This window comes from Staurois parvus, unplaced genomic scaffold, assembly GCF_062004578.1.
Source record: "Staurois parvus isolate SC_StPar_1 unplaced genomic scaffold, SC_StPar_1.0 ptg000267l, whole genome shotgun sequence".
NCBI classification, from domain to species: domain Eukaryota; kingdom Metazoa; phylum Chordata; class Amphibia; order Anura; family Ranidae; genus Staurois; species Staurois parvus.
Genome location: NW_028318063.1, coordinates 5,808,185 through 5,823,677, shown reverse-complemented (window position 1 = coordinate 5,823,677; position 15,493 = coordinate 5,808,185). Strand labels below are relative to the sequence as shown.

Sequence of the window (15,493 nt, the reverse complement as noted above, 5' to 3'; positions counted from 1 at the left end):
ACAAGGCCCTTAGTTAGCCTGTGTTTTGATATCATTTCATGTCTATCCTCTTCAAGTAGAAAGGATAGTTTTAGACTCTGGTGTGAATTGAAATTCATGCTGAAAGTGCCAGGTTCTCCTGAATTTTTCTTACTGGCAATGAAGATATATGGCTTTTCATTCTCTGAATGTCATTGACCTCCTTAATCCAATTATAAAAACAATGTTTAGTTTGCACTGCCTTAATCCATGTATTTTAAATTGAATTTCTTGAAACTTACCTGTGCTGTGTATTTCTTCTGTAATATAGATTCCCTCTCTATAAGTTAACCCTCCAATTACTGGTGTTCCGGTAGCTGCTGCCAAGGATGGATCAAATGCATCTATGTCAAAGCTTAAATGAATTGGTCTTTGTCTCCTATTGAGAAGAGAACAAGAACCCATAAAGTAATTAGCTCCAAAGAAAAGCAAAAACAGTATTTCATTCTATTATTCGTATTTTATAAATTTCACCTGGCAATTATATTACTAGTTTTTAAATTGAGACACCGTATGACTTATTTGGCATTGTTAGGTAGATGGGTATTATCTTGGAATTATTGCTTACTTGCCAGTCTTCATTTTTGGATGGCAATACCTTGTACTTGATTTCCCTGCTATCAGAGGAACAAAATTGAAAACAGCATGCCATTTATTGTCCCTTCTGTTAACAGTAGGTAAATACTTTTTCTGCAACCATTAAATATTGTACAAAATGCCAGGGATGGGTCCTGGATGGGAGATATGCATCCCTACTATTTGGGTTGTGGTCCCTTTTAGGGGGGACAATGGGAACACATTTTTGATTACTCAGGGGGTTCTCACCCATGCAGAGTAGTCTGGTCAGAGAGGAGGACTGATTTACAGTGCTCTCTGGACTGGTAAATCCTCATGCGGGACCAGGAATTCAGATTGCAATTCTAGCCACCATAATACTATATCAGGTTTTTTTAGGTGTTTGGAAGTCTCCATGTCCAGTTTTTGGAACAGGGCTTTTTCAGGAATCCTGGGAATATCTATTCAGTTAAAGTGAAGGTTCTAATCCAGAATATGTAATCTTGGGGCATTGCCACCACATGTGGTGCATACTTCCTGCTTGACCACAGTGTCTAAAACAAGAATATATATTATTTTAAAACTCAGTTTGGGAGCAACATCATTAGGTGGTACACAAGATTACAGGCGAGGGCTTTGGATACCATTTTTGTTGTCTCAAGAATTCGGGCTGTTTAGAAAATACTGTTCTCTTCTGATAGATCTATAAGCCAGAACCAGAAAGCAAATATTAGGCAAATTGCCCAACGTGAGATTTACTGTTTGCCAAGCCTTAAAAACACCCCACAAACGCCTATAATGAAGTTTGAATGGTGTTAACGCTCCGCAAACGCCCCGCAACCGCACCACAAACGCCGGCCGGGCATTTGCGGAGCGACACCATAGACTTGAATAGGAGGCTTCAACTCCTCCTGACTCGACCAGAGTCATCCATTTTTCCGCGACGCAACGCTCCCGTGTGAACAGCACAATGTGCAGAATTTTCACAGGCCTTTGGGAAACGCAAAAAACGCTTCCCAAACGCCTGTCTGCCGCTTGCAAACAAGGCTAGTGTGAACGTAGCCTTAGTGTCCCACTGAGCACTAGTTAATCTTGTAGGAGGAGTTTACATTCACCTCTGACTGTCCTATGAGGCTGCATGGCCCCTGAGCCTCTGTCCAGACAGTGCTGATTGGCCCTGTGCTGATCACATACATCTTTCTAAAAAAAAAAAAAACTCTCTAGCAATACACACCAAACAGAGCATGTACAGACTTGCCTCTTCTACTCTGTACTATGGCAGATGAAAAGAAGGGGAGGATCAGAGAAGACTGGACCAAACTGGTTCCGCAGTGAGTATAACAAGCATGCTTTACTGCACATACCAGGGGTCTCCAAACTTTCAAAACAATGGGCCAGTTTAGTGCCCTTCAAACTTCAGGGAGGCCGGACTGTGGCTAGTGGGAGTAAAAATAATGCCCTGGTATTAACTTTAAAAAAATCACCACGACTCTTACCTGAGAGTAAACAATGCCATAGGCTTGTTGTTCAGTAGGATTAATAGTGCCCCATCATTGGTATTAGTTGAAGGAATAGTGCTCCATGATTGGTATTGGTGGGAGGAATGATGCCCCATTGTTGGTGTCAGTGGGAGGAATAGTGTCCCATCATTGGTATTAGTGGGAGATAGTGCCCCATCATTGGTGTCAGTGGCAGGAATAGTGCCCTGTATTTGGTGTTAGTGGAAGGAATAGTGCCTCGTATCTGTAGAAAGAATAGTGCCCAAAGGGACAGATAAAGGCAAACAAAGTTTGAATACCTCTGGTATATACAGACTGATTTTACTGTTGTGGGTTTAAGAACACTTTAATGGCACCACTATCCATCTGTGAAAGAAGACTGGACCCAGACCTTACTGGACTGAAGATTGCAGGGTTAGCCTGGAATGCGACCTTCAGGCCTTGGGCTCTGTATTGTGGCTTTTTCCACACCTCTGTGTACTGTGTTAGCTAGCAGTAGAGCACTCTCAAGATCCATGCTGTGACTCAGTCTCTGAGGACTCAAGTACTAAGTTAGGTCGATGAGAACTGGGAACACTGATCTACCACACCATTGGTATCATTTGGCTCCATTTCAAAATTCCTTGCATCTCCACCTAAACATGGTAATGATTAGACCTGGGAAACTGAGTGCAATCCGCTAGGTGAAGTATTGAGCACACTGCGTTCCTTCTACCATTCAGCCTTGAGGAATGCACTTTCCTGTTGCTGCTCCTGCTTTGAGAAACCTCATAAATAATCTGGTTCCATTTCACTGCTCACCTGCAGTGACTTCCCTGCCTCTGGTCCCCTGGGACTTTCCTCTGCATCGGCTGCTTCCATTTGTGGCTATGTGAGACCTTGCCTCCCTTTGGGACTAGTTTTCTGCTACAGAATGCAAAATGTGTTTTCAAAGACACACAGAGGACAGTTCTGCAACGGGTGGCCTTAGTCCATATTGCTGATGGGGATGAATTCTCTGGTTTCCCAAAAGGAAGTGGCACCTGCAGCATAGATCCTGGGACCCCTATTATTATAGGGTCACCCTCACTGGAGTCTTATACAACTCTTCAAGACTTGTTTTTATTCGCCATTCCCGCATAGTTGCATAATACATGGTTAACACAGAAAATAGCTTCTTTACTTCAGAAGAACATCACATCCAATGCCAGCAACAAGAAACACAACATTGTTGTTAAAATAAACTATACAAGCAAATGTACAAGCCAGGTGTGCTCAACGTTTTGAAGAGCAAGGGCCACTTAAGTGATTTGGTAACTGGTGGCGGGTTACATTGAAATGAAATGGTTCAGAATTCCGATTTTCTCTTTTTCTAATTTTCAAATAGCATAATGAGCATTTTCCTACTGCACCTGCTGAATGCCGGTGTGATGGAGAGGAGGAGAAGCCAACTTTCAGCGGTTTCAAGAGGAAAATGGAGAGGATCACTTCATGTACAGTCAGGTCCATAAATATTGGGACATCGACACAATTCTAACATTCTTGGCTCTATACACCACCACAATGGATTTGAAATGAAATGAACAAGATGTGCTTTAACTGCAGACTGTCAGCTTTAATTTGAGGGTATTTACATCCAAATCAGGTGAATGGTGTAGGGATTACAACAGTTTGCATATGTGCCTCCCACTTGTTAAGGGACCAAAAGTAATGGGACAGAATAATAATCATAAATCAAACTTTTACTTTTTAATACTTGGTTGCAAATCCTTTGCAGTCAATTACAGCCTGAAGTCTGGAGCGCATAGACATCACCAGACGCTGGGTTTCATCCCTGGTGATGCTCTGCCAGGCCTCTACTGCAACTGTCTTCAGTTCCTGCTTGTTCTTGGGGCATTTTCCCTTCAGTTTTGTCTTCAGCAAGTGAAATGCATGCTCAATCGGATTCAGGTCAGGTGATTGACTTGGCCATTGCAGAACATTCCACTTCTTTCCCTTAAAAAACTCTTTGGTTGCTTTTGCAGTATGCTTTGGGTCATTGTCCATCTGCACTGTGAAGCGGAATCCAATGAGTTGTGAAGCATTTGGCTGAATATGAGCAGATAATATTCCCGAAACACTTCAGAATTCATCCTGCTGCTTTTGTCAGCAGTCACATCATCAATAAATACAAGAGAACCAGTTCCATTGGCAGCCATACATGCCCACGCCATGACACTACCACCACCATGCTTCACTGATGAGGTGGTATGCTTAGGATCATGAGCAGTTCCTTTCCTTCTCCATACTCTTCTCTTCCCATCACTCTGGTACAAGTTGATCTTGGTCTCATCTGTCCATAGGATGTTGTTCCAGAACTGTGGAGGCTTTTTTAGATGTCGTTTGGCAAACTCTAATCTGGCCTTCCTGTTTTTGAGGCTCACTAATGGTTTACATCTTGTGGTGAACCCTCTGTATTCACTCTGGTGAAGTCTTCTCTTGATTGTTGACTTTGACACACATACACCTACCTCCTGGAGAGTGTTCTTGATCTGGCCAACTGTTGTGAAGGGTGTTTTCTTCACCAGGGAAAGAATTCTTCGGTCATCCACCACAGTTGTTTTCCGTTGTCTTCCGGGTCTTTTGGTGTTGCTGAGCTCACTGGTTCGTTCCTTCTTTTTAAGAATGTTCCAAACAGTTGTTTTGGCCACGCCTAATGTTTTTGCTATCTCTCTGATGGGTTTGTTTTGTTTTTTCAGCCTAATGATGGCTTGCTTCACTGATAGTGACAGCTCTTTGGATCTCATCTTGAGAGTTGACAGCAACAGATTCCAAATGAAAATAGCACACTTGAAATGAACTCTGGACCTTTTATCTGTTCATTGTAATTGGGATAATGAGGGAATAAACACACACCTGGCCATGTAACAGCTGAGAAGCCAATTGTCCCATTACTTTTGGTCCCTTAACAAGTGGGAGGCACATATGCAAACTGTTGTAATTCCTACACCGTTCACCTGATTTGGATGTAAATACCCTCAAATGAAAGCTGACAGTCTGCTGTTAAAGCACATCTTGTTTCATTTCAAATGCATTGTGGTGGTGTATAGAGCCAAAAATGTTAGAATTGTGTCGATGTCCCAATATTTATGGACCTGACTGTATATGCCGCCCCCACCGTCCCTCCTGTCCAAGTGTAAAACAGAATGTGATGGGGGGAGCGGGAGCGCACAGGCTCCTTGGAGCATGGAATGGGGTCGCCATTCAGGACTTTACATAATTTTTTTTCCTGGGGGAGGGGGGGCTTCAGACTTGGGTACCCAGAGGACAAAAATTAGGCAGCACGACGGCCATGTTGTGACAAATTGTGGGTGTGGCAAAATTAGGAGTACAGCATTACTTCTGTACTGCATGCCACTTGCTCCCTAGTCCCTGCTGGATGTCTCTGCAGGCTCTTGCCAGCATTCTCTCACCCCTGGGTCCCATCATTAACCTCTACTTCCTCAAACTTCCCCATGCACTTTCCCTATGCCAGTGAGAGGGCCAGATCAAGCTGCTAACGCAGTGCATAAGAGTTCTCTTCTCCCACTGCAGTGTTCTATGAGAAGAGCCACCATTAGAAATCATTGGGGCTCTGTACAGACTTCCTGGCAGGGTCCCCTCTTGGGTACCCAGAGGAGAATTATGAAGTGGTGTGTGGATGAGAACAAATTGTGCTAACAGTGGGAGAGGCTTAAAACTTAGTGAAGGGATTAGAAGTATGTAATGTATAGAGTGCAGGTGTCAGGTGTGTATAATGTACAGAGGTCAGGACCCATGAGTGTGTAACACAGAAAGTGCAGAAGTCAGGAACATGCTATTTACAGAGGTCAGGAGATTATAAAGTACTAATGGCATGGTCATCTATTAGTCTCTAAAGGGTCAGTGCCCCCTAGTCACCCACCTACAGTCTAAAATACAGTTGAAGGAGGCTGTTTACATGCTGTGGCTGTGACGCTTTGTATCACGACTGTGAAAAATTTGACGTGGTATGTCGAGTTGACTATCAAATTCAGCCATTCAAGTCAATGGGTTGCTGCGCCACAACTGCAAGCCAAAAACTTGGCTCGTGATTGTAGCGCATTAGCACCATTATAAAACTGCTATTTGGCATGCAAAAAGGCATTTAGGGGGCATCAGGACTGCCTCCTGAACACCTTACAGCAGTTGCTTAGCTGCACTCTGAAAAGTGATCCACCATGGATCTCTTTTCAGGGCTTTGGCTACTGTAAATTCAGCCTAATAACAATCATTGTAATGCCACCCGTATTCCTGTCTTTTCAACATGGTGACAGTATGCTACATAAGTAGTAAAAAGGACAGCAATATAGGTGGTATTACAATGACTGTTATTAAATGGGGCACAGGCACTTCTAACTCCCTGTTTTTCTTTTACTTCTACTGGGGAAATTCTGTCTGCAACCCCCCCCCCCCCCCCGGAAATTATTTCTTCCTCTTATGCCCAAGCAAAGATACGACCCCAGCAAGAATCCCCTAAGGAACCCCCAGAGAAAATCCCCCACTGCAAGACACGCCACTCCCCCTGCTTTAAACAAATAATAAGCCCAAAAGCAAACTCCCAACTAAGAAACACTCCTCCCACTAAGATTCCTTCCCCTAAAGCAAACCCCCTTCCAGAGGTAATTCCCACATGAAACCTCCCTCCTGCCCACAAGACATTTCATTTAGAAAGGAATTCTCACTCCCTGGTACACCTACCATACCTCAGATACAACACACTAGAGAGGCAGAAGAATTCTTCCTTCCCAGACCTAGTTGGCTGGGTCCTATGACACTCCAGAGCTGAGTCCTTGACTCTGCACTGATTATTCCCTTCATATCTGACTGTAGTGTCCTTGTAAAGAAGCAAAAACAAAAAGTTGTAGCATCAAGACCTGGATAACCTCATGGGTGGGTGCCATTACTAGCAATACTCACAATCCTACTGCTGACCTAATAGGATCTGGCAGACCCAGGTCCTGGGGGGGGGGGCAAAACTAATATTTGGGGGGGCACAGCCCATCCCAGCACCCCCTAAGATCAAACCCTGTGCAGCAGTTTTTTCCCCTCATCACAGCCACCACTCCAACCCAATCCATCCTGCACTAACACAGGAATCCGCGGTATGAAGATTTAGCTGCTGTGATGGACACAGAACTATCTGTACCCATTGGTTGAGGAGGCAGTGAAACGTGGGGCAGCCTGTAGGCTACAGGCTGCCTCACCCCCCTGTCTCCTCAGCCAATAGGTAGCTGAAGCTATCTCATAAGTACTTTTCTTCTGAATTCTGACATCACCTGGGATCTCCTATGTCCCAGCGGCTGTTTATTATGCAGCGTGGAGCAGGCAGGCTGTGTGCCTCCTACAGCTGAAAGGCCACACTAGCCTAACTGGTGCGCCTTTGATGGATGCTCTGGGGGGGTTTGAACCCCCTGACTCCCCTTTAGCTACGCCCTTGTCACTATTGCAACCCCTGATGCAACTCCAGTGGTTGGAGGGGTGTAGTAAAAACACCTGTCAACTATGGAGTTTTACTGCCCCCCAAAATCACAAATGTAAACATGCCCTTACTGTTCTGAGCCCCATATAAGGCTGCTCTCACACTGATGCGCTGTGGTTTACCTGCACTGCGGGTACAGCACAGCACACCTCCGGCTTTCCTGTAGGCTAGCTTCGTGTTGCCATAGACTTCTCTTTTATCTTGTAGGTGTTGTACACTTTCTGAAAATGCACCAAAACTTCTGCACTCCACGGATCAGTGTGAAAGTAGCCTGATAGTTGTTAACCGTTTTACAGGTGCTAATATGCCCAGTGCAAAAGCGCAATGTTGTTTAATATACTGACCTTCTTTTATCTCTTCCAGCTTCTTCTGCCATTTTTGCTAGAAAGGTCCCAGGCAAAGTGCACTTAATTTTACTCCATCTGGGACAGGAAGCCACTACCTATTTGGCTCCTGCTCCCTCCATGGCCAACTGCTTCCTCCACTGCCAACACTGACTCAATGCACTCTGATGCTCTGGATTGGCAGGTCGTCAAGCCCAGGTCGCAACCAACAAGTTGCTGACCCTGGACACGTTTTTCCCTAGTTTGAAGTCACATCAGAGGGCTCTGCAGGCTACATCTCATGTTCCACATAGTAATGTGCATTAGGCAGAGTCATTTTTATGATAGCAAACTTGCAATAAAATAGAACGTGACTCCATACAGAGTAACATTGTGTGCAATGTTTCATTCAAAACCAAGAATCCCATATCGCTAGACCCTTCAGTTAATCACAGGTAACCAGAATAAGAGCATTAAAAAAAAAAAGCCAGTCTCCTCAGTAAAGAGTAGAACTACCATCACAATGCTATCTAGTTTATCCACAACTGCTAGGCATCTGTAAGTGTCACTACTCCACCCACCTACTCCATATTTCATCATACGTTTTCTGGCACCCCCTACCAGCACAATCTTGTCACATGCCCATACCATATATAGAAATGTTCCCTTTGCGTATCCATACTTATGGCAAAGAAAATCCGTTCTTTACACATTGTAAATAGCTGGAGTGGTGAATAATACATTTTGTGTAGAAACCTCATCTAAATCCCAGTCCTGAACTGCTTAGTAGCAATGTTTCAGCTGAATATATTGAAATAGCCAAGAAGAGAGACTCTAAATTCAATTTGTAAGTCCTGAAGAGATTTAAAGATGTTACCCTGGTCTACTTTATAAAACTCTTGTAGCTGTTGATTAAACCATGCACTTGGTGATTGGGACTAAGGAATATCCTCCATAATTTTGGAAGCATGAGAACAAATTCTCCAAGATAGTCTCCTTTCTAGGGACATCAAGTCTATATAATGCGTTGTAAAGTTTTATAAGAGGAGGCCACTGGCCCTACAATTAATGCCACAGTATTGTTCAGAGTTGGAAGCATCCCAGAGTGGGATGCAAAATAATACATCCAACAGTCTGGGAGTGCCAAGCCATCCCTGTATGCGAGCAATTGTTAGCTCCTTAGCCAAATTCTCGGGGTAAAGAATCCCCAGAAAAAGGAGCAAGCACAGAATCAGTCATATGGAATATGAATTTAGTGATACACACCGAAGCATTAGCCAGGATATTAAAGAATTTAGGAAAAAAAAATATTTTAAATACATTTATCGTGCCCACTACAGTCAAGTAGAAGTCTTTCTACTTCCTCACCCTTGTCTGAACAATCAGCAACAAGTTATTAGTGATAAATGTAGAGATAGAGAGTTGTATTAGAATACATAAACACTTAATTTTGTGAGAGGCCATGGACACGAGGAAGGTAAGCACAATCAAAGTTGTGGATTAATGGGAAAAAAACGTGGATTTTAACCAAATAATGTGAGATCCAGAGTAGACTTCAAACTCTTTAATAATGAAAAAGGCATTCATTAGGGAGGAATGGAGATCATTCAAATATAGTAGCATATTGTCTGTGTACAGGGTTACACAGTCTTCCAGCTCCCCCCAATCTGTACCTTTGCACATTCTCAGCAGATCTGGAATTCTCTGTCAAGGGTTTAATGGCAGTTGCAAATAAGGGGAGATAGAGGACAACCTTGATGGGTCCCCCTAAAAATATGAAATATACTAGAAATATTGCCAATAATCCTAAATCTACTCCTTAGGTTTATATAAAAGTAGCTTGATTCAATAAATAATGGTCAGACCAAAGCAACATTTATGAAGCAATGGGAACAAGTAAGGACATTCCGCCGAGTCAAGTGCTTTTTACCTGTCCAGGGACATTACTGTTCTAGTACCCAGGTTGTCATGTCTCAATTGCAAATTCACAATTAACCGTCTATGGTTTATATGTGTACATCTGCCAGAAATGAAGTCAGTCTGGTCAGAGCCAGTCACGGAAGAAATGGCTGCTTACAATCATCTAGGTAGCACTTTTGCCATTATTTTCACATCCAAATTTATTAAAGATATAGGACAGTAGGAGTCACACTCCAGTGGATCTCTACCTGGTTTAAGGATTAACACAATAAGAGCTTCTTTCATCATGGTTGGCAGCTCCCCTCCCTTTCTTGTGGTGTTAAGAGTACATTGTAAGCATGTGGTAAGAATATCCATATAGGTCATTCAATAGGAAACTCATCTATACTCAGGGATTATGAGGTGAAAATAATGCTATAACATCATCTGTTTCTTCAATGGTAAACTCTTGTTCCAGCAATTCCCCTTGGGCTGCGGAAATATGTGGAGATTCCACAGAAGACATGGAGAAACAGGTCCTACAGAAATATAGGTTTTTGTAAAATTGCAAAAAGTATCTAAGATATCTGCCTCAGAAGAAACAATATCACCAGGGGCTTTCTGTATTCTGTCAATGGAGATTGGAGAGTACTCTGGTATCGATAATATGCTAAAAGACAACCTTTTTTGCCCCATATTCAAAGATTTTTCTACGTTTATATAACTGCCATTTCTTCTTTTGGTCATTAAGCAAAAGATATTATTTACGTAGTGTTTCCCGCCAGATTCAGTATGTATCTGGGGATGTATTGCTGACATAGATTGCTTCCACCTGGGTCACTTCCTTCTCCTGGGTTACTATCTTTTCAGCTACAACTTTGTAACGTCCTCGATCTCCTTAATAAAACCCCCCTTAGTGTAGCTTTAAATGCTTCCCATTGAGTAGAATCTGACACCTCCCACAATTTTCCAACCAACTACTGTGTATTTAATATAGTCTTCCTGCAACCACTTAGCATCCATCTGCCAGTGCTTAATACTAGGTTCAAGTCTCAGTTCAATACACACTTCAATGGGGGAGTGATCTGAGATTGCCCTTTGCAAATAACAAACATTTTTTTTATATTGCAGAGCCCATCAGGGGTCGAGAGAACTATATCCAGACAAAACAGTGTAAGGTAAGTTCCAGAATGAAAGCAGAACTCTTTTATTCCTGGGTGATGTTTTCGCCACACATCAATAAGGACATACTGTACATGCCTATCTATGATAGAAGAGGGAAAGTGCTAGCTGGTGCATAGCCCTACCCAAAATGGAGTAATCTTCTAGCAAAAATGACAAATTTTTACTTGTAAACAAACCATGTCAGAAAAAGGCCTGGTCCTTAAGCAGATACTTGGATTTTGCAAAGCGTTTGACACAGTACCTTACACATTAGCCATGTGTGGGGAAAAGTCTGCAGGCTTGGAAAAATCAGTTTGTAAATGGATAGAAAACAGGTTAAAAGACCGTATTCAGAGAGTAGTAGTTAACGATTTATACTCTGAAAGTTCTAAGGTTATCAGTGGTGTACCCCAAGGTTCAGTGATGTGACCCTTACTTTTTCATATATATTTGTAAATGATATAGGGTCTGGGATTAAAAGTACCATTTCAGTCTTTGCAGATGACACCAAGCTATGCAGTGGAATAACATCTTTACAGGATGTCTCCAATTTACAAGCTGTCCTCAATGCACTATTTAATTGGGCAACTATGTGGGAAATGAGGTTTAATGTTAATAAATGTAAAGTTATGCACTTGGGGGCTAAGAATATGTATGCATCATACATACTAGGGGGAGTACAACTGGGGGAATCAATGGTGGAGAAGGATCTGGGAGTTCTGGTAGATCATAAGCTTAATAATGACATGCAATGCCAAGCTACAGGTTCCAAAGTGAGTAAAATCCTTTCTTGTATAAAAAAAATGAAGAAGGAGAGACATCATTTTACCCTTGTACAAATCATTAGTAAGACTTCATCTGAAATATGTTGTTCAGTTTTGAACAACAATTCACAAAAAAAAGATGTGGGGAACAGGAGAAATTGCAGAGAAGAGCCAACATATTGATATGAGGCATGGAGGAGCTCAACTATGAGGAAAGATTATAGGAACTGAATTTATTCTCTCTTGAGGAAAGGAGATTAAGGGGGATATGATCAACATGTATAAATACATATGTGGTCCATATTGTGTTGAGTTATTCAATTTAAGGTCTTTACAGAGGACAAGGGGGCACTCTTTACATCTGAAGGAAAAGATATTTAATCTCCAAATACGGAAATGCTTCTTCACAGTAAGAGCTGTGAAAATGTGGACTAGACTCCAAGAGCTGGTTCTGGTCAGCTCAGTGGATTGCTTTATAAAAGGCCTGGATTCTTTCCTAAATGCACATAATACTAATATTTATAGGTAAAGTTGATCCATGGAATATCCGATTGCCTCCTGGGGGATCAGGAAGGATTTTTTTCCCCTGCTGGAGCAGATTGGATCATGCTTTATTGGGGTTTCTGCCTTCCTCTGGATCAACTGTTGGAATAAGATAGTGTATATAAAGGTTTTCTAAGTGTGTGTGTGTGGTTGTTTTTTTTTTTTTGTTGATTGAACCGGATGGACTACTGTCTTTTTTCAACCGGATTAACTATGGAAATAGTAAATGGATGAGGTATATACCCATTCACAGGGCCGGATCCAGGTGGGTGCTGGGGTGGGCTATGCCCCCCAGATTTCAGTGGCGCTCCCCAGGATGTTCTGGAGGCTGTGTGGGACTAAGTGCTCCTGGCCATCTTGCTGCTTGATCCTCCATCTTCAGAGCTCCCTTGAGACTCTGCCCTGCATCTGTATCAGGTTGAGCCCCAGGTGCTGACACCACTTGCCACCCATGGTCCATTGCACACTGTTACTGTATAATGGAGGCAATTCAGGGAGTATGTGTGTTTGGAAAAAACAAAGCCTGCGCTGGCAGCTGCCAAGTAGAGGGTGTTGTGTCAGCTTCTGTAAAGACAAGCGGGGTCCTGAAAGGGGTTTTAGAACGTGCAGCACTGATGGTAAGAGCTGTGAATGCAGAGTGCTGGGCACAGGGGGAATGCTATGGATAGGAAAGAAGGAGGCTGCTAGGTACAGAGGGGTGAGAGCCTTATGGGGGGGGTATTCTAGATCCAGAGGGATAAGAGACATGGGGGGGTATTCTAGGCCCAGAGGGATGAGAGCCATGGTTGGTATTCTAGGTGCAGAGGAGTGAGAGTCATGGAAAGGGGGTGGTGGTTCTAGGTGCAGAGGAGTGAGAACCATGGGGGGTATTCTAGGTGCAGAGGGATGAGAGCCATGGAGGTATTCTAGATGCAGAGGGGTGAGAGCCATGGGGGGGGTATTCTAGGTGCAGAGGTGTGACAGTCATGGGGGGTGTATTCTAGGTGTAGAGGGGTGAGAACCATGGATGAGGGGGATACTAGGTGCAAAGGGGTGAGAGCAACGACGGGGAGGATATTCTAGGTGCAGAGGGGTGAGAGCTGTGGAGGGGGGAGGGTATTCTAGGTGTAGAAGGCTGAGACCTGTGGATAGGTGAGGGGGGTAGGACCAAGGTGAGAGCTGCAGATGGAGCCGAGGTGCACAGGTGAAAGCTGTAGATTGGGTGAACTGTGGACAGGGAATGCAGAAGTGAAATGAAGAAGTGCATTGTCTTTTCAAATTACATTAGCAGTTCATTATGTATCTTTTTTTAGTTCAGAAAGTATGCCCCTTTACTTTTTTTTTACTGCACCCCCAGAAAGGCTATTATTAATATTATTATTATTATACAGGATTTATATAGCGCTAACAGTTTGCTCAGCGCTTTACAATATAACGGGAGACAATACAGCAACAGTACAGTTCAATACAAGAGGGATAGGAGGGAGCTTACAATCTAGGAGGGAGGGGATAGTGGTACAAAAGGTAGTAACTGTGGGGGATGGACTGGTTGGAAGACTAGAAGATCCTATTATTAGCTGAGGGCAGGAAAGGCTTCCCTGAAGAGATAGGTTTTCAGAGATCACCTAAAAGTGAGCAGAGTAGGCGATAGTCTGATAAATTGGGGTAGAGTATGGTTTGGGTGATATTTAGAGACAAGATCGGTGATGTAATTTGGGGCAGAGTTATAAATGGCTTTATACGTTATTGTTAATGTTTTGAATTTTATCCATTGGGCAATGGGAAGCCAGTGGAGGGATTGGCAGAGAGGGGTGGTAGATACAGAACGGTTAGTAAGGTGGACGAGTCTGGCAGCAGCATTCAGGATACACTGAAGAGGGGATAGCCTGCGATGAGGTAGGCCAATGAGGAGAGAGTTACAATAGTCAAGGTGAGATATAACAAGGGAGTGACTAAGTTGCTTAGTGGTTTCCGAGGTAAGGAACGGCCGTATCTTGGAGATGTTGTGGAGGTGAAGTCTACAAGATTTGGACAGCGATTGGATTTGGGACTGAAAGGACAGATGGGAGTCTAGGATTACACCTAGTAGGGGAGGGGAGGGACTGATGATTGAAGGGGTGAGGAGACTGAAGGGGTGAGGTGAGGGGTAGAAAGATAGATTTGTGTGTCATCAGCATAGAGATGGTACTTAAAGCCATGGGAGTTTATCAAGTGACCAAGGGAGGAGGTGTAGATAGAGAAGAGAAGGGGTCCAAGGACAGAACCTTGAGGGACCCCTACAGAGAGAGGGAGTGAAGAGGAGGAGGTAGCAGTATAGGTAACGATGAAGGAGCGCTGCGATAGGTAGGAGGAGAACCAGGAGAGAGCAGAGTCTCGGAGGCCAAGAGAGTGGAGTTTTTTGAGGAGGAGGGGATGGTCAACCGTATCAAAAGCCGCAGAGAGGTTGAGTAGTAAGAGTACGGAGTAGTGGCCATTGGTTTTAGCTGTTAGTAGATCATTAGTGAGTTTTAGTAGGGCAGTTTCAGTGGAATGTAGTGAGCGAAAGCCAGACTGTATAGGGTCAAGAAGGTTGTTGTCAGTGAGGTAGGAAAGGGGGTGTTTGTGAGGTTGTAGGGAGTGCAAAGATGGGAGAAAACAAGGTCTAATGTATTCCCTTCAGAGTGAGTGAAGGACTGTATACATTGTGCTAATGCAAAAGATGGTTAAGTTGAAGAGTTGGGATGTAGCCGGGTTGTTGACATTAATAGGGATGTTCAAATTTCCGAGAATAATAGTGGGTAGTTCAAAGGAGAGAAAGTAGGGTAGCCAGGCAGAGAAATCATCAAGAAAGCGCGACACCGGTCCAGGAGGCTGATAGATCACTGCAATCCTCAGAGAAATGGGAGAAAACAGCCGGATGCTGTGAGTCTCGAAAGAAGAGGAGGATTAGGGAGGACTCGAAAGGTGCTCAGTGGGGATTGAAGCAAGCCAACTCCACCACCTTTCCGACCACTGGGTCTGGGTGAGTGAGTCCAGAGAAGGCCTCCAAAGGAAAGTGCTGCGGGAGAAGAAGAATCTGCTGCTTGAAGCCAGGTTTCTGTAATTGCTAGTAGGTTAAGGCAGCAGGAGACAAAAAGGTCATGGACAGAGGTGAGCTTATTACAGACAGAGCGGGCATGAAAAAGGGAGGGTGGTTTTTGGGAGCACGGGGACCGATATTAAATTGAGGGGATTGGGGGGAGTGGCCGAGCCGCGAGTGAGGATGGCCGCATA

At 43.7% G+C, this 15,493-nt stretch overlaps 1 protein-coding gene across 1 annotated transcript in view; it reads right to left on the bottom strand.

Moving 5' to 3' along the window:
- ARG2 (arginase 2) overlaps positions 1-15,493 on the bottom strand; it is a 126,998-nt gene that overhangs the window by 25,976 nt on the left and 85,529 nt on the right. The window contains exon 7 of the mRNA XM_089681504.1: positions 261-397. Within this exon, the coding sequence (XP_089537630.1) occupies positions 261-397 (137 nt within the window). The remainder of the gene's footprint in view (positions 1-260; positions 398-15,493) is intronic.